The sequence below is a fragment of the Paramormyrops kingsleyae genome, chromosome 6 (assembly GCF_048594095.1).
Source record: "Paramormyrops kingsleyae isolate MSU_618 chromosome 6, PKINGS_0.4, whole genome shotgun sequence".
Classification (NCBI taxonomy): domain Eukaryota; kingdom Metazoa; phylum Chordata; class Actinopteri; order Osteoglossiformes; family Mormyridae; genus Paramormyrops; species Paramormyrops kingsleyae.
In genome coordinates, this window is record NC_132802.1 from 3609831 (window position 1) to 3633355 (window position 23525).

The window sequence follows — 23525 nt, forward strand, 5'->3', positions numbered from 1 at the left end:
AACCACGTGGTAAGATAAAGATACGCAGTTCAGTGAAATTTGCCTATTTTTGTGAAAGAAAGGACAAACAGGAAAAATTAGGAAGAAAAGTAAGTACTACTCAGTTCTGTAAACCTTGGACTAAACATTTTTCTGCATGCGTATGTCGGGTATGTGGTAAAGTAAGAGTAACTTAATATCTTCTCTGTAATACAGAGATACTCTATCCTTAAGATTATGAATTATACCTATTGGGGATTTTATTCGTCAATAAAAATCTATAATTTATAGTCATGTGAATAACTATAAACTATTTATGTGAATAAATATTAAATATTTAGTTCTTTATTCAGAAATATCAACATAATATTTGATCTTCTTTCAAATTATATTTACAGATAAAGGTGATGTTATTGCATGACCGACACAAAAACAACATTTACTTCTTTAACAAAAGAAATGAACTAAGATGTCAATTCCTACTGAAGATAAAGTTAGGACTCTGTATGTCCTAATAGCCAGTATGTTCCCCTCAGTGAGACATTTTCTATAACCATCTTTCTATAACCACCGTCCCTGACATGGACCGGCAGAAAGTTTTCCCCACTCTCCAATGCAGAATTCCTCAAGCTGTGTGATGTTTGAAGGGTGTCTTGCATGCACAGGCTTTGACTTGGCCATTCCAGAACTCTCCATTTCTGTCTTTTGAGCCACTCCTTGCTAGATTTACTGGCATGTTTTGGGTCATTGTCATGTTGCATGGCTCACCTCTGCTGCAGTTTTCATTTTTGGACAGATGCACCCTTTGATACAATGAAGAATTCATATGGATTCTATGATGGTGAGCTGGTCAGGTCCTGCTGCGGCGAAGCAGCCCCAAACCATGACATTTCCACCCCCATGCTTCACAGTTGGTATGAGACCCTTTTACTCAAATGTTGTCTTTGTTTTACGGCAAACACGTCCTCTGTTGTGGTCTGCTCTTGGGCTGCACTTACTAGGACGGCCTGACCTGGCCTCGTTGGCAGTCATTTTAGATGTTCTCCATATTCTTGTGGTTTAGATAAGACAGACTCCTCTAAAATGCTCTGTAACGATGCTATAATCGTTAGTACCTGATGTGGAACACCTGAATCTGATTCCAGGTATGTTAAGTAGTAATGAATGTGGAATTGCCCTAACTGTTTCCTCACAAGAAATTGCTTTTCTATTAATTACATTTTACATTTTTTTTAAAGACTTCTTCAGTTTAATTTGTTTAGTTATATTACCTTAGTTTCTCAATATTGTTAAAATGAAGGTCATATGTCCATATGTTTACCTATGATAATAAACGCAGGTTTGGGGAAGAGAAAACAGATATACAACCTGTCTGGAAAATGTAATTGTATTATTTGAACAATTAGTAGATGTTATATAACCGATAGGGCTATCTCAAAGAGATTGGGCTATCTCAAAAACAGATAGCCACGTTAGAATATCAGCCATATTAGTAAATGATATGGTGCAGCTAATGCACATTTTTATCTAACTGATTTATCATGGAGAACAGGTCAAATGTCCTTTTGTCTCCATACAATGCAAAGTAGAATTTTTCAAAAACATGAAAGAAATAGGTATGTGAGAAAAATATAGTTCTTAATGTAAAAATCACGCATGTATACTGAAGCACATTTCACAATGTTGTAGATATATTTTCAGACTTAATGTGTTCACAGTCTTTTCTCTATGCTGCGGTCTGTTGGGGAAACATCTCCAGTTTAGGTAATGCCACTCGCCTCAACAAACTCATTAGCAAAGTCAGCTCCATCACAGGACTGACCCAGGACCCAGTAGAGGTAGCTGCAGAGTAGCAGATGTGACAAAACTGCCATAATGAACATCATGAGCAAATCTGCCCATCTGCTACATGGGCTACACTCCTTAGCCAGTGTTTCCCAACCCAGACCTCAGGGACCCACAGATGGACCATGTTTTTCCTCCCTCCCAGGTCCCTGTCACACAGTCCATGTTTTTGCTCCCTCCCAGGTCCCTGTCACACAGTCCATGTTTTTGCTCCCTCCCAGGTCCCTGTCACACAGTCCATGTTTTTGCTCCCTCCCAGGTCCCTGTCACACAGTCCACATTTTTGCTCCCTACCGGGAGCTGGGAGGGAGCAAAAACATGGACTGTCTGCGAGTCCCCAAAGACCGGATTGGGAAACACTGGCTTTAGCTACCATGGTGTGCTCAGAAGCATTTCTGGGGATCCTTTGTATCTTCTGCCATCAGGTGCCACCGCACCTCCTCCTGGCATGCCAGCTCTCACCGCACCAGACACAACACAACACAGGACAGTGTTTAATAACAAGCAATGTTACCGTACATAATTGTACTTGTACTATGTACGTCATTAATTAATTTACATTTATTTCCTATCTATCCTGTTTTTGCACAACATGGTTTGCACAATATATTTTCGCACTTTCATACTTAAACTTTGATATCGCTCATTTATCTCTGTTTCCTTTGAGAAAACAAAGGTAAATATACATGATTACATAATAACAAGGGTGTTGCTTTGATATCAGTATTGGCAAGGACTAAATCAGCCCCAAACCCCCCATCCCCTAAACATGGATGGTTTCCCTACCATCCATACCCAAAACTACGCCCTTGCACCATGATGTCACCCAGGGTGTCCCCCGCCTTGTGGCCTGTGCTTCCTGTCATAAGCTCCAGGCTCACTGTAACTATGTGGTTATGATGAGATGGATTTGGAAACAAATATGTTTAAACACTTTCCAAATGACTAAAAGTCCCAACTTACAACTAGTACAATACAAAACTCTCCATAGAATACACTTCGCAGGACAAAGGATGTTCCAAATACACTCAAACTTATGCACCCATAAGTAACTTTGTAGAGAACCACATGCATGCCGTATGGTCCTGCACACCGGTGCAGAAGTTCTGGCAGAGGATATGTGAAGATTTATCAATATGGTTTAATTGTCACATCCCAACCTCACCCACAATGTGCATTTTAGGTGATGCAAGTGAATTAGATATGGAAGAAAATAAGGCGCACATGATGAGATGGATGATTACATAAGTTAAATATATTTTGTGCCATTTTATATTTTTTATATGCATTGCTTTGGTTAGTCATTAACCAAACTTTAGTCAACTAACCTGAAATATTTGAAAACTTGGATAGACACCCTTTCACACTGGGGGGGTCACTGCTCCATCCTTAGCCACTATGTGTGAGACTCTCCAGCAGTGAGGCTTCAACACTGGAATCTGCTGCAGATACAGAAAAAAAACACAACCATTGCCTGGTTGTGATGAAGGCACTGCCGACGCGTCTGTAAATTCCAAGCACTCAGGAGACCAGGAATGACTGTTGAACAGTGGTGGAATGTAACAAAGTATTTGTACTTTGTTACTGTACTTAATTACATTTTTAAGTATCTGTACTTTACTTAAGTAAAAATAATAATGCATACTTTTTATTTTACTCCATTACATTTTGCGGCAATTATCTGTACTTTCTACTCCACTACATTTCTACAATTTATGCCGTTAGGCGTTACATTTTATGAACACAATTTCCTCAGAATCTTGCATGAAAAAATAGTTAGCCTATTGCGTTCTGGCGTTGTTTGCCATATCCTACCAATCAGGTGGCTTTATTAGCTCCAATGATGGCAGAGGGCCATATTCATACTGCCATATTCATACTGCCATATTCTTGAGAGCGCCACCCCACCACTAGTGTTTGGTTACTGTTGTGTTTCCCATTTACTGCTCTTAACAGATTGAATAGTTTTGCAAGTACACAAATGATTGATATTTATATTTATTTATATTTATTTATATTATATATTTATATTATATACTATTATATATATTATATTTATATTATATATTATATATAATATATTTATATTATATTTATATTTATATCATGTCCTGATTGGTTTATCTTAATGGTATATAAGTGGGTAATACCTAGTAGATAACTTGTCATCCCCATAATTCTAAGTTAGGGTACACACAGTATTGCAGAGTACATGCACCATAAGCACACCAAACTTTCCAATACACATATACTGTATCGTTGCTAGTAATTATTACGCGCAATAACATTTGTAGAGGCGTAAGTCAGTATATCTACTATTCTTTTACAAAATGGCACACCCCAGACGTTGAGACAAACCATTGTGTGAGTACTTTTACTTAAAAAAATACTTTAAAGTAAATTTAAAAGTAAGTACTTAGTACTTTCACTTAAGTAAGATTGTTGATGTAGCACTTCTACTTTTACTTGAGTACATATTTTGCAGGATATTTGTACTTTTACTTAAGTACTAAGCTTCAGTACTTCCTCCACCACTGCTGTTGAATGGGGTTTGCTGTTCAAAGGGATATAGTGATCTTCTTGCATAACATAGATGCTCCCCAAACACCACTTCTGTTTTGTGTCATTTTTGTTCACATTTTATCATAATGAAAATGAAAAAAAAAGTCAACAACAAGTAAAGCATCCTCAATGGAACAGGTTAGCCACACAAACTACTGAATGTACGTGTCACAAGCGTAAATGCACAAACAACGAAGTCCGCAAGTCAGAGTCATGGGATCAGATGTTATTTTAGAAAAAGTACACGTATTGCACAACAAAACAATGAGGAAGGAAATAAAATAAACCACTCTCTCACTCGATTTCCAGACCTTCACTGATTTATATCAGACATGAGGACCTGTGTGTTTTTTATCTGCTTCTTCCTTGGTAAAGTATATAAAACTTTTAATCAAATGTCGCTGTAGGTACTACTACTAATTAAGCTGAGAGGGAAAGTTCAGGCTCAGAAAGTTCAAATCCAGACCAATATTTTGTGTCGTGAAAGTGACTCATTATACTCAACTGGTTGGCTGAAACAAAACCTTGGTCTAGATTTGCACTTTCTAAGCATGAACTTTCCAGCTTTGTAATTAAGGATATCTTTGTTCAGAAAATCAGCAATGCAAACCTTTGTCTTAGGTTCCTTTATTTATATTTCCTGACCTATCAAATGTCCTTCCTTTCACCAACAGTATCTTCTGAAGCCAAGTCTAGAATTTCTGCACCAAGTTTGGTGACAGCCATCGCCAAGGAGTCTGTCACCATTCAATGCCATTATGACCCCCGCTACAGGAATCATGAAAAGTACTGGTGCAGAGGGGCAATACGTGACTTCTGCAGGGCAGTAGTGAAAACCACAGGGTCCAATACAAATAACCGGACTGCCATGAGTGATGACAGATACAACGGAGTCTTAACAGTGACTGTCCACGACCTGCAGCTAAAAGACAGTGGAAAGTACTGGTGTGCTATTTCCATAACTCTGAAAGACATCTTCGCTGGAGTTTTCCTGCAGGTTTTAAAAGCAGGTAATTCCACCTGGAACATCAAGACATTTTAGAGTTACAGAAAAAGCCAAGGGCACACATTAATATAGCTGGGTTCTTTTATATATATACACTCACCTAAAGGATTATTAGGAACACCATACTAATACGGTGTTTGACCCCCTTTCGCCTTCAGAACTGCCTTAATTCTACGTGGCATTGATTCAACAGGGTGCTGAAAGCATTCTTTAGAAATGTTGGCCCATATTGATAGGATAGCATCTTGCAGTTGATGGAGATTTGTGGGATGCACATCCAGGGCACGAAGCTCCTGTTCCACCACATCCCAAAGATGCTCTATTGGGTTGAGATCTGGTGACTGTGGGGGCCATTGTAGTACAGTGAACTCATTGTCATGTTTAAGAAACCAATTTGAAATGATTCAAGCTTTGTCACATGGTGCATTATCCTGCTGGAAGTAGCCATCAGAGGATGGGTACATGGTGGTCATAAAGGGATGGACATGGTCAGACACAATGCTCAGGTAGGCCGTGGCATTTAAACGATGCCCAATTGGCACTAAGGGGCCTAAAGTGTGCCAAGAAAACATCCCCCACACCATTACACCACAACCACCAGCCTGCACAGTGGTAACAAGGCATGATGGATCCATGTTCTCATTCTGTTTACGCCAAATTCTGACTCTACCATTTGAATGTCTCAACAGAAATTGAGACTCATCAGACCAGGCAACATTTTTCCAGTCTTCAACTGTCCAATTTTGGTGAGCTCGGGCAAATTGTAGCCTCTTTTTCCTATTTGTAGTGGAGATGAGTGGTACCCGGTGGGGTCTTCTGCTGTTGTAGCCCATCCGCCTCAAGGTTGTGCGTGTTGTGGCTTCACAAATGCTTTGCTGCATACCTCGGTTGTAACGAGTGGTTATTTCAGTCAAAGTTGGTCTTCTATCAGCTTGAATCAGTCGGCCCATTCTCCTCTGACCTCTAGCATCAACAAGGCATTTTCGCCCACAGGACTGCCGCATACTGGATGTTTTTCCCTTTGCACACCATTCTTTGTAAACCCTAGAAATGGTTGTGCGTGAAAATCCCAGTAACTGAGCAGATTGTGAAATACTCAGACCGGCCCGTCTGGCACCAACAACCATGCCACGCTCAAAATTGCTTAAATCACCTTTCTTTCCCATTCTGACATTCAGTTTGGAGTTCAGGAGATTGTCTTGACCAGGACCACACCCCTAAATGCATTGAAGCAACTGCCATGTTATTGGTTGATTAGATAATTGCATTAATGAGAAATTGAACAGGTGTTCCTAATAATCCTTTAGGTGAGTGTATATTCTGATACACTGCACTCATTTTAGCCGCATTTGCGTATATGTGTGTGTGTGTGTGTCTGTGTGGATTATGTTTTTATTTCATTGTGGGGACCAAGTGTTCCTCACAATATAATTAAACACCTGTTATTTTGACGTTGTGGGAACCATTTTTCAGGTCCCCACAAAGATGTGTGAATGCAGTCAAAAAACTAAAAATGCCAAAAGTCTTGTTTTTTGTTTGGCAACTTATGGTTAAGGTTGGGGCTGGGTAGGGGTTAAGGGTGTCTTTGTTGTGATTAGGGTTTTTCCCATAGAAATGAATGGACGGCCCCTACAAAGATATGAATACAAATATGTGTGTGTGTGTGTGTGTGTGTGTGTGTCTGTGTGTACAGCAGTAATAAGGATTTTAAACTGGGACAATCCAAGGATTTGACCCCTATGGCAGTTGAGGCCCCAGTAATGTTTGCCACACACAGAACGGGTCCCCAACAATAACATTTGAATGACATGTGGATGAAACTTCAATAGGGTCTTCAATTGCCACTGATTTATAATGTGATTTATATCTTCGACACGTAGTGATTCATAAAAAAAAAATAAAAAAAAACTTTGACAATTTGGTCTTCACAGATAGACCAGCTCATGCTACTACAGTGAACACTACAGCTTCCAAGCCAGCTGGGGGCAGCAGAGCACCGTGAGTCTTACTAACTCATAGTAAACACCTACAACAGGCTACTTTACTGTATAAAACATAAGTATTCTCGAAACATGTATAAATAAACGCCCATGTGTGTTACCTTGACATATGCATAATCATTTTAGCTCTTGATATTAATTACACCTGATTATTATTTGTATGGTTGGTATTATAATGAATAAATGGATTCTGATCTTTAAATCCTACCTCCCTTTGACACAGCGAGCTCAAGTTTAAGTTTCAAGATATATGGGCAGTTCTGCGTTGGATCCTCTTTGGTGCCTTGCTAGGTTGTGTTGTGATTGTTAGTGTCCAGAAGGCTACTGGATGATGCACCTTTCATGTGGCTGCAGGGATCCGTTGTTCACACTGACATCCGCTTTCCTCACCTGACACTAAATGTGTCTTTATCTTCTGTGAACAGACAGGATGCTTTATTCCCATCTTTGGCATACAGTACAGTCAAACTGTAACACTTTCAAAAGACTGCTATGAATACTTTAGAAGGGCTGTAAATGTGTACTTCTGTTAATTTTGATGATTTAGTAAACATCTGATTTTAGTAAGAATTTGTAAGTGGTTGGCAGAAGTGGGCCTTCATGAACTATAGTCAGTTTTCTATGTATTTAGTCTGACTAACTAAATTTGTTAAGTTTTTTGGGCACATTTTGACTGTTTCACTAGACAGATATAATCAGGCATAATCAGTCTTTGAAGGAAGGTCAACCAAAAATGCCATTCTGATCTTGAATTTTAACTTGCTATAAACCAATGCAATTTTAGCTAACAATTATAAACTCAGCAGCATTTGATGTGAAAAAAATCAGTTAAAGGGTAATTTTGTAAATAAATTGGGTTAAAAACAGAAACATTCATAGAATACTTCTAAAATCTGTAAAGATGTCTGTAAATACATAAACAAAGCAGCTTTGTGTCTGATTATTCCTATTAGCTTCTGAAATCCGCCGTAGTTTATTAAACACGGGGTGAGTATTTGTAGGCGGGAGGCTCTGCACCCCCCAGTCCAAAGGATGATCCACCTTTAATTGCTTTTGCTGGGTCCAGAGGAAGAATATAAGGAAGGAAACTGAAAAATGTGTGTGTGTTTTCGTGCAAATTGTACGGGGGTGTGGGTCTGCTGCAAATACAGTTTTGGTTATTGTTGCCATGGTTGTTTCTCTGTGCTGGAGAATTACACAGCATTGTATAAATATATTCTGGCAAACTTCTGCAATCCCACAACCACCAAGTTGACCATTAAGGATTTGTGGTGTTTGGAAAACATGTCAGGGTCATCTGAACAGAAATGTAATTTCATGGCACCTTAAAGCAGGGGTGCCCAACTCCAGTCCTGGGGGGCCAGATCCCTGCACATTTTTGGGTTTCCCCCCATTTAACACACCTGATTCAACTCCTTGTGCTAATTACCACACAGCTGTTGAGCTGAATCATTTGTGGTGGAACAGGGAAAGAACTAAGTTACACAGGGCTCCGGCCCCCCAGGACTGCAGTTTGACACCCCTGCCTTAAATATTCCTTGTTTATGCCGTGGGTATTTCCTTTAAATATAAATCTCGAGCAATGGGCAATCACAACTACATGGGTGCTATTCAAAGCAATACTTTTGGTCAATATACATTTAAATATTTTATTTCATAAATGTTCCCTGTTTGACATATATCTATGTGAACTAGAAACAGTTCTCTTTTTACATTGCAATGGAAACCAGATACATGTACAAAGATATTACAGAACAAGTTGATTTTGTTTGTCTCTTTTGATAACATTTATACAAAGGCTTTTCTGAAGGTTTGTAATTGTGTATTTAAATAATTATATGTTATAGTTTTTAACAATCAGTTATACAGACAATACTTTCAAGTATGGCTGTGTGTTAGCCTAATAATCATTTCTAATCTTGACCACCTGCCAAGATCAGCTTAACAAAATTATTGCGGAAAGAGTGGTGGATATATGTGTATGTATATAAAATTCTTTGGTCAATTTTTTTCCGCTGCTAAAATGGGCTACATTCACTATTTTGGATGACATATTCGGTTCAGAAAAACTGAAAAACAACCAAAAAAAATCCATGGCTTAAAGGAATCCATGCTTTGTAGTTTAAGCGGCAGTGTAAGTGAATTTAAATGTCCTACTACAATATTTAACAGTGAAGAAATGAATCTTTAAAGTCTCAGGTTCATCTTGAGATATAAAAGACATTGATGTGTTTTAACAACACACTTAATCTCTCAAGCCAGGTCAGCTGGTGCCATGATCCCTCTTTGCCAGTCGTCTAAAAGGCTCCGCTAAAACACTTCAAAATAAGAATCCCCTCGGCGGCCATCAAGTCCTCCGTCCGATGTGACTATGCTCCTCATCCGCATCACCTCTGAAGTCACTCCTGCCATCCATTCCTTAGACACGAGAATCCATGGCGTATTTTTTGCCTGCTGCTGTCCTTCCATACTGGTATATGGACCTGTGGTACTGAGAGGATCTAGCATCTGTACCAGGAGAGGGGAAATATTTGATGCTTTAATAATTCCATGCATGTTTATACTGGCATTAAAATTAGTGAGAGACTTTTATTTTGAACTCACCCCTGAAAATATACAGGCAGCATGTTAGTACAATCGAGCTTAGAAAACATCCTGTTGACCCAGCCATTGCCAGCCAACAGGACCAGCCAAACTCATAGTGCATTCCTAAGTAGACATTCTTCAGGACAAAGGTGGCTCTCTCTACGTACACATCCACTGCATACCACACTGAACCAATCATTCCTGGGATGCCTGGATGAAAAAGGACAGATAATGTGTTTTTTAAGCTATTAAAACAGATTCATTGATGATTCCAGAAATAGGCTGACAGTTGTTGGGCTCGTCAGCCCTCATACCTCCCAGTCCAAATATGAAGCCTGCAAAGTAGCATATTCTCAGCTTGATGTTGGGCTCTTCCTTTAGAAGCTTGATAAAATCCAGGCCCAGGACAAGGATGATGAGTGCAAAGCTGGCCAGAATGTCAGCAGTGATCATCAAGGCTCGGGTCAACACGATCTTCACTGCAAAACACCACCGGTGGCTTCAGCAGAGCAGCATTACACTGTCTGAAGGACCTGAGACTCTCCATCACAGAAGACGCCTATAGACATATCTGTGTATCTGTCTGCAGCAGTCCACAAGTACTGTAATGATGGCCAGTAAAAATGGTTCAAAATTCGCATAACTAAGAAGACAACGCTCCCTTTATAATCCAGGAAAGACAATGTAGCATGGTCTTCTTAAGTTCTAAATTTATGTATGCCGTCTTTACGTAAGCAGAATTAATGAATAACTGCACAAGGGAAAACATGATGAAATGATGAATATGTAATAGTTACAGAGAGAGTCCAACAGTAGAATTCTGTATCCAGTCTAACACTTGGAAAAGTTATGTGTGAAACGGGGAGTTGTCAACTTACACGGATGCTCAGCAAGGATGGTCTCATACTGGTCACATGTGCGGATCCCATCCTGCGTATTGGTCACGCACTCCCACCACAGTCCTCGGCATTTTTGGCTGACCTGGAACGGGTCAGCAGACATTGATGGAAGGCTGTGAGGTTCCATGTCATCAGACACAAACACAGTATGTATTTTTAAACACAAACATACACATCCCTTACATGGGAATTTGCCCAAAGAACTCTTTGTGAACACAAGGACTGTGGAGCAACAACTAACACTCTTGACAGTCTTAATGTAAAAAGACTGAACAGAACAATCTTGCTTGCATGAAGAACATTTTCGGGAAAGCCTAAATTAAAAAGAGCACAGCAGAAACATGCAGTAGGTCATGTGTCAATAGGCCATTGCTGTACCTGTATATATACCTATGTGTGAATGTGCATATGTGTATCAATAACCTCCTTCTTTATGCATATTTGTCAAGCATCTTCTTTCGGAAATGCTTACCTGCAGTTTCATCACAGAAGCAACTTGTTTGCCAAAATAAATGTTGGCCAACAAATGATTTGCACAGATGCATTTTTTGTCCATTAATCCTGCAGCTAATTTTGCTCACCTCCCAATCATCATCAGCATTGACCATCCAACAGTCGGTCCAAGTGGCCACTATCAGGAAGACTGTAGACACCAGTGCCAGACAGAATGCCATGAACTGGAGAACCACGATCATTTTCAACTCTGGAGGACTCCAAAAACAAAATACTTTTTTACCAGAAGACACAAATGAAATATTTTCATCTAAACAAACTCCAGATGATTCTTGCCAGACAGTTCTTGCAAACATCAAACTAGTGCAATGCTCATTGTTCCCTTTAATTTCTTTACACAAATTAAACATGGCACCAGTACAGTGTCTGAAATCATACCACAACTATTCTCATTTCCTCTCATTACAGTGCAGACTTTACAGTTCTGAATGTTGCCATGATTTATTACATATTGTTTAGTCCAATCAGACTTTTGACTATCCCATTGGTACCTCAGTTAGAGAAGCCATTTAGCAATAAACACAATTAGAAGCATCTAACGACTTGTATTAAAAAGGCCAGACATGAAGTAGAAGGACATGCAAGATTTCTCAACCCAGGAAAAGCCAACTTACTGGGTGTATTGTGACAGCATGGACCCCAATAGCATTGTACAAGCAGTAAACAAAAGGCAGAGTCACTGAATTGGTTTTTTAATGATTTCCTTCAGCAAAAGATGGCTTTCAGTACACTGCTCTTCATCCATAAATAACAACAGCAACAGCAATAACAAGTACAAATAAGCTTTGTGGATAATCTATGGCCAGATAGTGCAGATACATCACTATCTCCTACAGCCCCAGAACACACACAGTACAAAGAACCTGTACTATTAAAATAAAGCGTATGACGTGCATGCAAAATGAAGCACAACACAGATTTCAAAATAAACGCATCAGTTCAGATTGACAAGTTTGAAAGCTTAAGATTTACCTCCACTTTGAGCAGGCAGGACTCATGCTTAGGTTCTACATGAAGGTTTGCCGGTACAAAACACCTGACTCCCACACGTTGTGTGACTAGGAGAACTAGACAGATTTGTGGGTGAAAAAAAAAAAAGAGATGGTCAAGCACGACAGAACGAGGCGGATTCTGGGCCTACATGTAATAGAGAACCTCTTCTGAATAATGCAAGACTCCATTACCTTCCTCCATCCCCCACTCCTGCCTTCCTCCCACCCAAAATAAATAACCCTTGTTTTTTTCCACCGCTATTTTTGAACCTCAATGTATGAAAGGTGTGCCCTGAATTCTCATGAAGCGACTGTAAAGATGCCATTAGACTCCAAACAGGAGGTTTACGACTCTGAGGGTAACTGGCCTCGGGCATCACTCCTACACGTCCTCCACCGGTGATTTTCCTCTGTCTGACATTCTGGGGGGTGGGGGTTGGGGTGTTCGGACTGATTACTGCCACTGTGTGGTTCTGACTCAAAAAAATGATCAAAACTGTGACAAAAAATATGACATTATTGAATTGCAATATAACCTTTCAACTTCTCGAATTAATGAAGATGATTTTTGACAGAAGCTCTTACATCATGTCATTAGAACCGGATAGCTCAATCATTTTTCCATAATACACGTACATGATTTCACCATGTTTATTAGAACACAGTTTCATTCTTGGGCTTCGTCTCTGCAGCTGGAATTGCTGTCTGCAGATGTGTTAATGACAGTGGGATATGGAAGCAACCTAATCAAAATTAAGCCCTTTAGTGGTCCGTGGGCTTCTCACTGAAGCTCTTCCCTTATTGCTCTGGACAAACCCAGTAACCTCTGCTTTCATTGCACTTGGCGTCCATCCCCTACCATAGACCAGAACATTCCATCAGAATTCCATCAGAACAAAGACATACATCTTCACACATTCCATAAGTTGTACGTCATAATGTAGGAATCATTTATGGTTTTATACATGATTGAATGTCTAACCCACACCAGTCTGCTACTTTACTGAAGCATATTTAAAAGTATATGAACATGTTTTATTAATTTTCTTCTTGGAGAAAGCACAAAGAAGAAAAAAAAACAGCACTATTGCACCGTTTCTCTCTAATGTAACCTTTTAACAAACACTGATTCTGAGTTAAGCCCTAGGTCAGTTTTTGTACCGTACCCTTAACTTTATCACTTTTAAGATATTTACATTTCCTGTTCAGTTATTTGTAATATACCAATGTAAAACACCGATTCATTTTTTGATAATTCTTTATAATATGTAAGTGGATTGTGATCTGTCAGTTAATTATACCATGACAGCAAATATTTACCCCTCTGGACCAAAAACATCAACATTATTAAGGATAATATTGAATAAAAATATCTGAACAAAGTGTTTAAAGAACTATTTCAGAGTAGCACCCGAGTAGCAAACTAACCCCTACGCTGTTATGCTCTGGGTAACTGTCACTGTTTTTGAAGAAAACTTTTTCAAACCTTCTGTAATTTCAATACCATTATTTTGCATTTACCTTGTATTTTTTCCAGATTAAAAGATCCTTACATCCGCTTTTTATATGTATGTATGTATGTATGTATGTATGTGTATATACACATATATATGGCAGATCTGCCAGATCTTGCTAGTTTAGGTTCCATTTAAGTTCATCACATTCTAATAGTCACATTTTCCCAAAGTGAGTAGAATTAGGACTCATTGTATAGGATCATTCCTGAAATTTATCTATGCTTAATTTTTCATGAAGTTTACACATTTCAATAATTACAAAATAGTGATGCCATTGCTAAATTATGGAAGCTTACAGACTGTGATATTGAGCATGTGGCCTGTGTGATTTGCCTGCTTACCCAGACCTGCGTGGAGAAAATTTCAAAAAACCTCAGATTATGACTATAGTTTACATCTTTGTTTTAATTAAAACAGGCTAATTTTCCTTGTATTTTATAATATTAGCCTGCCTTGCAGTGTTGGGCCAGCAGTCGATCATGGACAACTGGACAATTCTGATGGACATTTTGATCTAAATGCATTTTTTAATCTCAGATATGGGTGTTTAAAAAAGTAGCCAACTGTTTTATTTTCTCAATCGAAACATTGTGCCATAAACACAGAGCAGTCTCGCCACGGACACGTTGACGATCACTGCCCCAGATGTTTTTCTCCTTTGGGAGTTTTTGGTTCCTCACCTCTGTTGTCTTCTGGCATTCTTTATATCCCTTTTCACTGTTTCATGCACCATTTTGTACACATCATGTAGTAATGGATCGCCATGCACTCTTGTCAAGCACCTTGGGGCGACTGTGTTGTGAAAGGCGTTATATACAAATAAAATGAATTGCATTACCTATTGTATAGTATGAGTTCATGAATTCTTTAGTTTTTGTATATCCCTCCTTGTTCTCCTATTGGGACTTGCACCTACATACAGCTGAGAATGAAGCTTCGGATCTCACAGCAGGGTTTCCCATTTATCCAGTGACCACTGGAGCATTTTTGGGTTTAAGGGTCTTGATTATTCAGCCGACCATGGGATTTGAACCAGCAACCTTCTGATCACAGGCACAGAGGCCCGATACAGACTAGGAATACTATTAAAACTCAAAAATGCATGTTGCCTTTCATTTCACACTAGAGTTTTATATTTATTTTATCAGTATTTTAAAATCAGAAGACAATATCAGACTTACAAAATATGGTGTGGTCCAGATTTAATCAATTATAAAGAAAGAAGATGCACTTTATTTCCTCTATTCCGTTTGGAGCAACATAATGATACCTGAGAAAAGCCAGGGTACCTTTAACTATTCAATAGAAAATACAAGAATCACATCACAACGTTTTAAAAACCCAGTTTTATTTCAAAATGTAAATGGAATCTTACGCATTTCTCAGTAGAAACAGGACTGGTTAAACAGTATCGTGCAAGTATGCTTGGGTTTAGGAATAGCATGACTATAATTTCACCCCACTGATGTAATTTTTGGTTATCAGGGAAATGCATGAAACGCAGTAACAATTTTTTTTATATATTGCAGCTGGAATAAATTAGTTTAGCTGGGTTTGCAATTTACTGGCACTAGTGCTTGTCCAACAATACAACTTCTGTGCGTGCGATTTAATTGGAAGCAAACATTTGGCGCATGTATGGTGACTGACCGCCTCAACACCCGAAGACCGCGGCACGGAAAAAGAAGTCTGACCAGATCTCAATAAAACTGAAAATGGTTATATTGACATTTTTGTGAACGTCGATTAATGAATTTCATGTACACTACATACTGATACCATAACTAATAATTACTAGTTTAACTTTTTCATTCTAATATGAATAGAACAGCTTTTTTACAGTTACTAATATGCTAAAACCAGCATGCATCACGTGTGCTTGTAATTTAGTTCTCAGGTGATTGTTTTTAGTTTAAGTAAGACTATGGATCATAAAAATATAGGCTAGTAAAAAATGAAAATGATTACTGGTTTCGGTTTTAAACGACGTATATAGAGTCACACCGAGACCGCCGTTACTAGTCTACTTTAAGGCGGGTGCGGTATTTTTTAGAGAACACAGTCTCCTAAGTCATAAACTGTGTACGCTTTCAAAACATAATCCAAAAGGCAAAATGTGTTGCACGTAGTTTAGGTGCCGGAGATAAACCGACACACTTACTGCAGCCTTAATTATGGTGCATATTGAATTACACCCCGTTAATCTAAATTAAACCCGTGTGTAAACTATCCAGAAACAAGCTCAGAGCTGAACATGACATAGAATTAGTACAGTTTGAGAGCAATATCGTTGTTCATTTTCTGAAATCCTCGTCTTTATTTAAAACAAATATCAGCTTCCTATGAATATCTTGACAAAAAAAAAATCAAAAAGCTTATCATCTTCCATATCCACATGTGTTATACACTGTGACTGTGTCAATCAACCCTTCCGAGTAAAATTATCTGCAGTCTTCGATTAGCAAACGCGTTTGATAAATGCTGAGGTTGTACATATTTATTAAACAACAAATACACTATTTATCATAACTAATTACAAAAAAAGCAATTGTGTAGTTCGGAAAGGGTCAGCAAAATAACTTTGGATTTAGAAGGTGAAAAAACAATATTTTTATGTTAAGACCAACTGTTCTTTGTGGAGCAGTGCAGCAATTTAGCACTCTCCAAACACAATAAATGATATTAGATTATATGATGCTAATATATGACTATATAACATTAATCTTATCTCCCTGTAAAATTCTAGCTAAATGTTTCTTTGTGCATGTACTTCTCTGTGTATTTTGGTGTGAACGTGTTATTGTACTGTATGTAAGGATTTTACTGTCTTTATCAAGGGTTAATAATTTAGGTTTTGCTTCCAGATTAGACTATATATCCCTTTAGAAAAGACGTTATGTCATAAGAGGAAATGGCCTTTTACACCATCTTTAAGAAATTAAAGCTGCCAAAAAAGTTGCGTTTCCATTTTGATGGTGTGAGGTAGCGATGGACAAAATGACCCTTCATGAACCATTTGCTGTATTTTTTGACCCCACTAGATGGTGCTCTTGGTTTGCTTTAAATCAGACTTTGTGCCCTTTTTTGGACAAAGACTGCCATCTAGTGGGCTAAAAAATACAGCAAAAGGTTCATGTGGTGTCATTTTGTCTATCACTAGCGTGAGGTTATATGTAATGCAGAAATGCTAGATTACGTGTGTGTGACTGTGTTGTAAGTGTGTGAGTTTGTGTTTGTTACTGGCATTCAATGCCCTCAGCAGCCTCCTGGTCTCACACATACTCCCTGGCGGTGGAGGCTTGGGACTGCGAGTGCCTGTAATACTGCTGGCCGGCCCCTTCCTCTGGGGGGCAGGAGCAGCACAGGAAGGCCCCCCCTAGCATGGTCAGGCTGGCCGCCGCCCAGCCCACGAACAGAGCCGAGCCGAACTCGTACCTATAAGAGAAGTGAGACCCCAATCAGCTACAAAGAACAAAATCAAGGCTCTGCTCATAACAGCGGCATGAAACAGTCAAGCCATATTCACCACCAGAATGCTTTCTGACAGCATTTTTAAATCCCAAACAAAGCTCAGATGCAAACTCTACACAGAGAGCAGGAGCCCAACCCAAAGCCCTGACTTGGAGGTGTGAAGAAACACTGCTGCCCACAGAGCCACTGTGCCTGGCTGTGGCTCTCATCTGATCATATTCCCCCACTGACACCTGCCCATTACACCCACAGGAAATGTCATGACATCCAATTCTAAATCTACAGGCATCAGTATCAAGTTGGTCCTCCTCTTTGCAGCTGTAACAGCTGCCAGTCTTCTGGGAAGGCTTTCCACAAGATTTTGGAGTGTGTCTGTGGGAGTTTTTGCCTATTCATCCTGAAGAGCATTTGTGAGGTCAGGCACTGACCTGGCTTACAATCTCCATTCTAATTCATCCCGAAGGTGTTTGATGGGATTGAGTTCAGGGCTCTATGAAGGCCAGTCAAGTTCTTCCACACCAAACTCACTCAACCATGTCTTTATGGACCTTGCTTTGTACATTAGGGCACAGTCGTGCTGGAACAGATGAACTAGAACGGAGATTGCGAGCCAGGCCTTCACGTCCGACATCAGTGCCTGACCTCACAAATGCTGTCCAGGATGAATGGGCAAAAACTCCCCCAGACACACTCCAAAATCTTGTGGACAGCCTTCCCAGAAGACTGGCAGCTGTTATAGCTGCAAAGGGGGGACCAACTCCATATTGATGCCTGTGGATTTAGAATGTGATGTCATAAAAGTGTAATGGCCAGGTGTTCCAATATTTCTGTCCATATGATGTATATTACACTTCAGATTAGGATGGTGGTTTAAACTACATGTACTTTTCATACATCAAACGTACCAACATACAGTCGCAATATATATAGACTGATTTGGCACTGAACAATAAAAAGAGACTCTTTAGTCTAGTTGACTCTTTAAAAATTACAACAAACTCATTATATTCTACTCAGTTGTTCATGACTGTGACAATATACATTTCTGTTACCTTAAAATTACATTTAGATTTGAGGATTTACCTTGCATTTACGGGTGTGTTGAGGTTAAAGAACTGCTGGGACACTTGTGTGGCATACCAGGAGACCGAGACGAATGTGCACAGCCCTGCGGGAGAGAGCAGCATCTCCAAATCAACATCGCCGCTTTGCTCCTGTTTTCTCAGCTGTTGCTATATACGTCAATAATGTGGTTTCACATTAACATGTAGTATCATATTTTGAGACCCAAACTGCAGTTTAGCTTGATATTCATCAAATGAAAATGTTTTCTGCTGCTCCAAATATCCAACTGTACATATTAATTTTATTAAGATCAGAATTTTTTTGACTGACCCATTCAGTTCTTTTCTTGCCATTTTACTGTCAATTACTACTGTAGTCACTGACTCCCAAAGGGATACTAAACACAAATGTTTGGTGTTTTATGTTATTGCAGAGGTGTTACTAATTAAAAAGCACCCAGTGATGCTTGTCGATTAACTTTTAAACTCAGAAACAGCTCTTTTCGAACTATAAGTTGGGTGTCAGTTTATTCCTACTTGAAATTAATGTTTTACTTAAAACCACAGGCTGTTTCTAACGCAATATACATTTTTCATAAACAAATGAATAAATTTGTTGATCAGTGGTCATTGTTGACACACCACAGCACACAGTGCGCAACAACGAAATGTGTCCTCTGCATTTAACCCATATGTGACGTCGTGACACAGCAGGGGGCAGCTAATTCAGCGCCCGGGGAGCAGTGCTTGGGGGCGGTACCTTGCTCAGGGTACCTCCGTGGTGCCTTTCTGGTCAGGGATTCGAACCAGCAACCTTTCAATTACAAGTGTCGCTTCCCTGACCATTAACACACCACTGCCCAATAAAGTGATAAAATACAAAGAAAGTAAAATAAAGCAATATTTTTACTGAATTAAGCAAGTTTCCCAAGACTTTTCTGTGAGCACTGAAGATACACCCCACCTGAAAGGAGGAAGAGGACCCCCCCAGAAATAGCAATCCTGCTCTTGACGAGAGGGTTATTGTCTCCGACTCTTGTGCACTTCATGCCCACAACGCTGATGATGATGGCGATGAAGCCCATCAGCACAGAAAGAACAATGAGGCCCCGGGAGGTCTGGATGTGCACTGCAGGGGGGGGGGGGGGGGGGTGGTGGGAGACAGGAGGGACCGTGAGAGAAGGATGTGTTGATTTCAAAGCTGAAGGAACATCTCTGCTTCCTCACGTATCTGTTTGAGGTGCCTGCAAAAATGAACACGGCCTTACCAAGGAACTTTAATGAAAGAGCATTCTCCACCAGAGTTCACACTGGGTGGTTTTTCAGAGTAATATTCACTTCCAGTAGAACAGTAGTAAAGGGTTTGTGTAGTTTTTTAACTACTTACTATTAATCTTTACAGACCATAGCATAGTTTTATCAACAACTTTACACTATTTGTTTATTAACATTTGTTGTCACCATGTGTTTGTTTGATTATGATAGTATGCTTACAGAAACAATTAAGGAAATAATGTTGCTATATTTAATTTATATTGCTACAAGCCTATAATGGATAGTAAATGGCTCATAACAGCATATTAGTATTCTGATTCTATGAATAACCTATTATGTTATTGAATAACCTGGTTAACAGTGTCATTATCCTCATTTTCATTTTCTATGCTCACTGTTCCCTGAAGATTAATAGCTTCTCATAATTTCTACAATCTCCTTTTTCAGCCTTTCAGTTCGGCTGGTGGTACCAGGCGCAAGTTAAGGAAGAGCCTGCAAACATCTATGACCGTGAGCAGGCAGAGACTTGGAGGACTGTACAGGGCATTGTTCATTGTGTTCTTTTACAATCTGAAGGCACTGACAGCTGTACAACATCACTGTCTCAGCAATGCTCAAAAATCCATTTAACTACTAGATTATTCCTCTTTTTATGGTCTTACTCTTAATTCCTTTGCACATGGAAAGGCAGTGATTAAATCAAGAATGATTTTACTTATTAATGAACGGGAGTAAATTTAAATGGATATAAAATGCTATTACTAGTTTTTGTCTCTAGTCTGAAATATATTTAAGTGTGGTACAGAGGTTTTGCATAAACCTAATTTTACCTATTTTGCTGAACTGTTTAATATATATTATTGCCGTTTAAATCAATAACAAATGTGATTACAGAGAGCGTGTCCATTTTCACTGACTGTTTGTTCTCAAAGGCAAAGTGGGAGAATCCGATCGGCGACAGCTTATGTTCCTGCTAATCCGGTCTGACCAAATTCCCTATGTGTTGTCTGATAAATATTATAAAATATTAAAATTCTTTGCAGACCACTGCGTCAAAATTAGTAGCCAGTTCAGTGCTGGAGTCTGTGGTCGAATCGTGTAAATCTCCACTGACAGCCATAATTACAACAGTAATAGGAATTATAACCACTGAGGAAGGCCAGGGAGCCCCAGTGGAAGTAAACAATACAGGCCTGTATGGCTTTCTATACGCTGGCGGGAAGAACATTGACGATACTGTCCCATTGATGACTTAACATGGCAACAATAGAGAGATTTGAAGAAAGTGTCAGGATACTGCCGGTCTTTGTCAGACTCCGAGGTGAATTCCCCCGTCGCCAGACCTTCCACTAATTATCACGTATCTATCCCACTTCACGTCTCTGTTTGTTTATATGTTTAACTTTTTATGTGTAGTGGATTTATTTAGTTTTTTTTTTTTGCTTTGCCTTTAATCTCTTGGAACTCTGTTCCACATGCACAACTGTCATTAAATCTCGGTTGTTTGAATTTGGCACCACCTAGTGGGAACGGAAGGAATTACTGTCCTTTGAGGCGCAGAAATCTGGGCTGCTCCGTCAACGTCTGATCCTCCATTTTGTACTTCATCCAGTTCATTATCATTTTGAATGGGGGACGAGCTACTCAAATACTTTATTTGTTTAATCTTTCCTAGTTCATTTCACGGTTATATTAATGATTATATAATACTCCGAAATGCCAAGTTGTGTAAGCTAGAGAAAAATCAATTTAATTTCAACCAGCTGTCATTGGTTGTCTCCTTATTTGAAGAATTTCAAGAAAGTGGTGTGGTTTATTATAAATGAATGAACTTAGTCAGATTTTCATCACAAATTTTAATACAAATATTAAATCTTTGCTTTGATTTCTGTCAGTTTAACATTCACATGCCATTTGACCAAATGCTCTTATGATACACTTTATTGTAAGCATACCAGTGATTTTACAGTTGGTCAAACGATTCATGCAGGAAACTGTCCAACTTTTATGACATCTATGTTCCTGATGTTCTATTCCTTTTACCGAAAAATAATTCTGACCACACCAACAAAGTCATGGATCCACCATTCAGATGATTTTCAGATTAAAAGAACCGAAGGCAAAGACTGTGAGAAGTATTAAGTTGGTTAGAAGGATGAGGAAGTAGAAATTACACTAATTACCTGTGGAAAATACGTGAGTATAACTATGCAGCGGTGTATGTGTGAGCAAGAGAGGGTTAGAATCAGGGCCGCTTGTGTGGGACCCCCACCTGCCCTACTCACCATCCAGGGACAGCAGAGAGTCAAACACCTTGCACTGAACCTGGCCGGTACTCTGCGAGGCACAAGACATCCACAGCCCCTCGTAGAGCCCCACGGCTGTGATGATGGCATCCCCGGCGTAAGATGACTGCTTCCACTGTGGGAGAGCGGTGGTTGAGATGATGCCGATCCATCCGCCCAATGCCAGGAAATAGCCCAGAATCTGGAACCCAGAGTTGGCCATATTGCCTGCCTACTTAAGTCTTATTCTTCTTTTCCTCTTTTGGGGGAGGGGGGTTTTTCAAAAACAGGCGTCAAAAAGTTACTCAGTACCTAGGCACAGCATAAATAAAGTCTTTTCTTTTTCTGCAAAAACAAATGAACCAGTGCTAAAACATCTGCAGAGTCTCCTTGCCCATTTCCACACCAGAAATCACCAAAAAATGGTGCCAAAACAGGATCGGAAAACAGAAGCCCAATACTTCACCTTATGGTGTCTTTCTCCCTGCCTAATTTCCAGTGCTGTCCATCAGCAGAGCACACTGTCATTTGAAGCTCCACTTTTTTCCGTGTATTTCAAACACCACTAGGCTTTTCCCTTCCAAGCGACAAGTGCTGGCACCTTGGTATCTATGTCTTCTGTGTGTCTTCTATGTGGTGGTGCTGTGGTTTCAACAGAAATTGCTCTTATAGTGTCTGCAGCAGCTGACAGGAATCAGGAGATGTTTGTTTAGAGTCAGCGAGGCTCTCTTGTCATGATCCAGAGGGTCTGGTTGGTGCGTGGGGGGAGCAATGGCAAAAAAAAAAAAACTGGTAACAGAAATGCATGATGGGTTTTACAGCTGCAGAGTATAATAGGGGTAAAAGAATGATTGGCTAATGGAGCTGTGAAGCCCCTCCCTCTAGAAAATTCAGAAAATCCACAAAGTGCAATAGCAAGTCATTTGAGGTCTGAGGTCTAGAGCTGGAATCAAATCAAAAAACGTACAATAAATTGGTATATAAGTAGCATAATGTAAATTTGAGTAAATAATATTTAATATCTTTTATAGGGTTTTCAACCATAAACAAAGGTAACAGAATAGAGGGATTTTAAAAACGTAACTTCAATTAATGATGGACATAGAGGGGAATATCACAACAAAAACATAAATTACAAAAGATCCCTAACAATTCCAAAAATAAAAATAATAAATAAATATATAAAATAATAAATGAGAACCATGGACATGTTAATAACTATGTTATGTACAGGGTTTTTATGCATATTTCACATACACATACAGACTCACACATAGTGACATACGCATATCTGAATGCAAAACGATATTTTAGCTGGTCATAAGCGCGTGGAACAATACATCGGGTACTCAAACAAAGTTTCCCTTTGCTATTGACCGCCAGGACAATGACTTGGAGGGGGAAAAGTCACACCTTTAACTCTGCGGTCTAAAACGGTGTAACTTTGCATCTCGTTTACATCTCATTGGCTCACAGGTTAAGTACTGAAGCCTTAAACATTTTGGCTACATGTGTGGACACAATGGAACAA

General features: G+C 39.3%; 3 protein-coding genes across 4 annotated transcripts; 1 reads left to right on the forward strand and 2 right to left on the reverse strand.

Moving 5' to 3' along the window:
• Window positions 1–4662: 4662 nt before the first annotated feature.
• On the forward strand, window positions 4663–14736 carry LOC111834409 (CMRF35-like molecule 8). 2 transcript variants are annotated; one of them, XM_023793665.2, is made up of 4 exons: window positions 4663–4755; window positions 5061–5396; window positions 7324–7390; window positions 9655–14736. In XM_023793665.2, exons 1-4 carry the CDS (start codon window positions 4719–4721, stop codon window positions 9704–9706), a joined length of 492 nt encoding a protein of 163 aa, XP_023649433.1. In that variant the 5' UTR covers window positions 4663–4718; the 3' UTR covers window positions 9707–14736. The 2 variants fall into 2 exon arrangements, with proteins under 2 accessions (XP_023649433.1, XP_023649432.1); XM_023793664.2 differs by lacking the exon at window positions 9655–14736 and adding an exon at window positions 7616–8262.
• LOC111834405 (claudin-16-like) lies at window positions 9028–12452 on the reverse strand. The gene is made up of 6 exons (XM_023793659.2): window positions 12363–12452; window positions 11459–11588; window positions 10857–10959; window positions 10293–10457; window positions 9997–10188; window positions 9028–9900 (listed from the first exon to the last, which is right to left on the reverse strand). Exons 1-6 carry the CDS (start codon window positions 12386–12388, stop codon window positions 9812–9814), a joined length of 705 nt encoding a protein of 234 aa, XP_023649427.1. The 5' UTR covers window positions 12389–12452; the 3' UTR covers window positions 9028–9811.
• Window positions 14737–15226: 490 nt separating the features above from the next.
• On the reverse strand, window positions 15227–22776 carry LOC111834407 (claudin-19-like). Its single transcript, XM_023793661.2, has 4 exons — window positions 21995–22776; window positions 19399–19563; window positions 18454–18538; window positions 15227–17334 (listed from the first exon to the last, which is right to left on the reverse strand). The coding sequence occupies exons 1-4, from the start codon at window positions 22215–22217 to the stop codon at window positions 17172–17174; spliced, it is 636 nt and encodes a 211-aa protein (XP_023649429.1). The 5' UTR covers window positions 22218–22776; the 3' UTR covers window positions 15227–17171.
• Window positions 22777–23525: the final 749 nt, after the last annotated feature.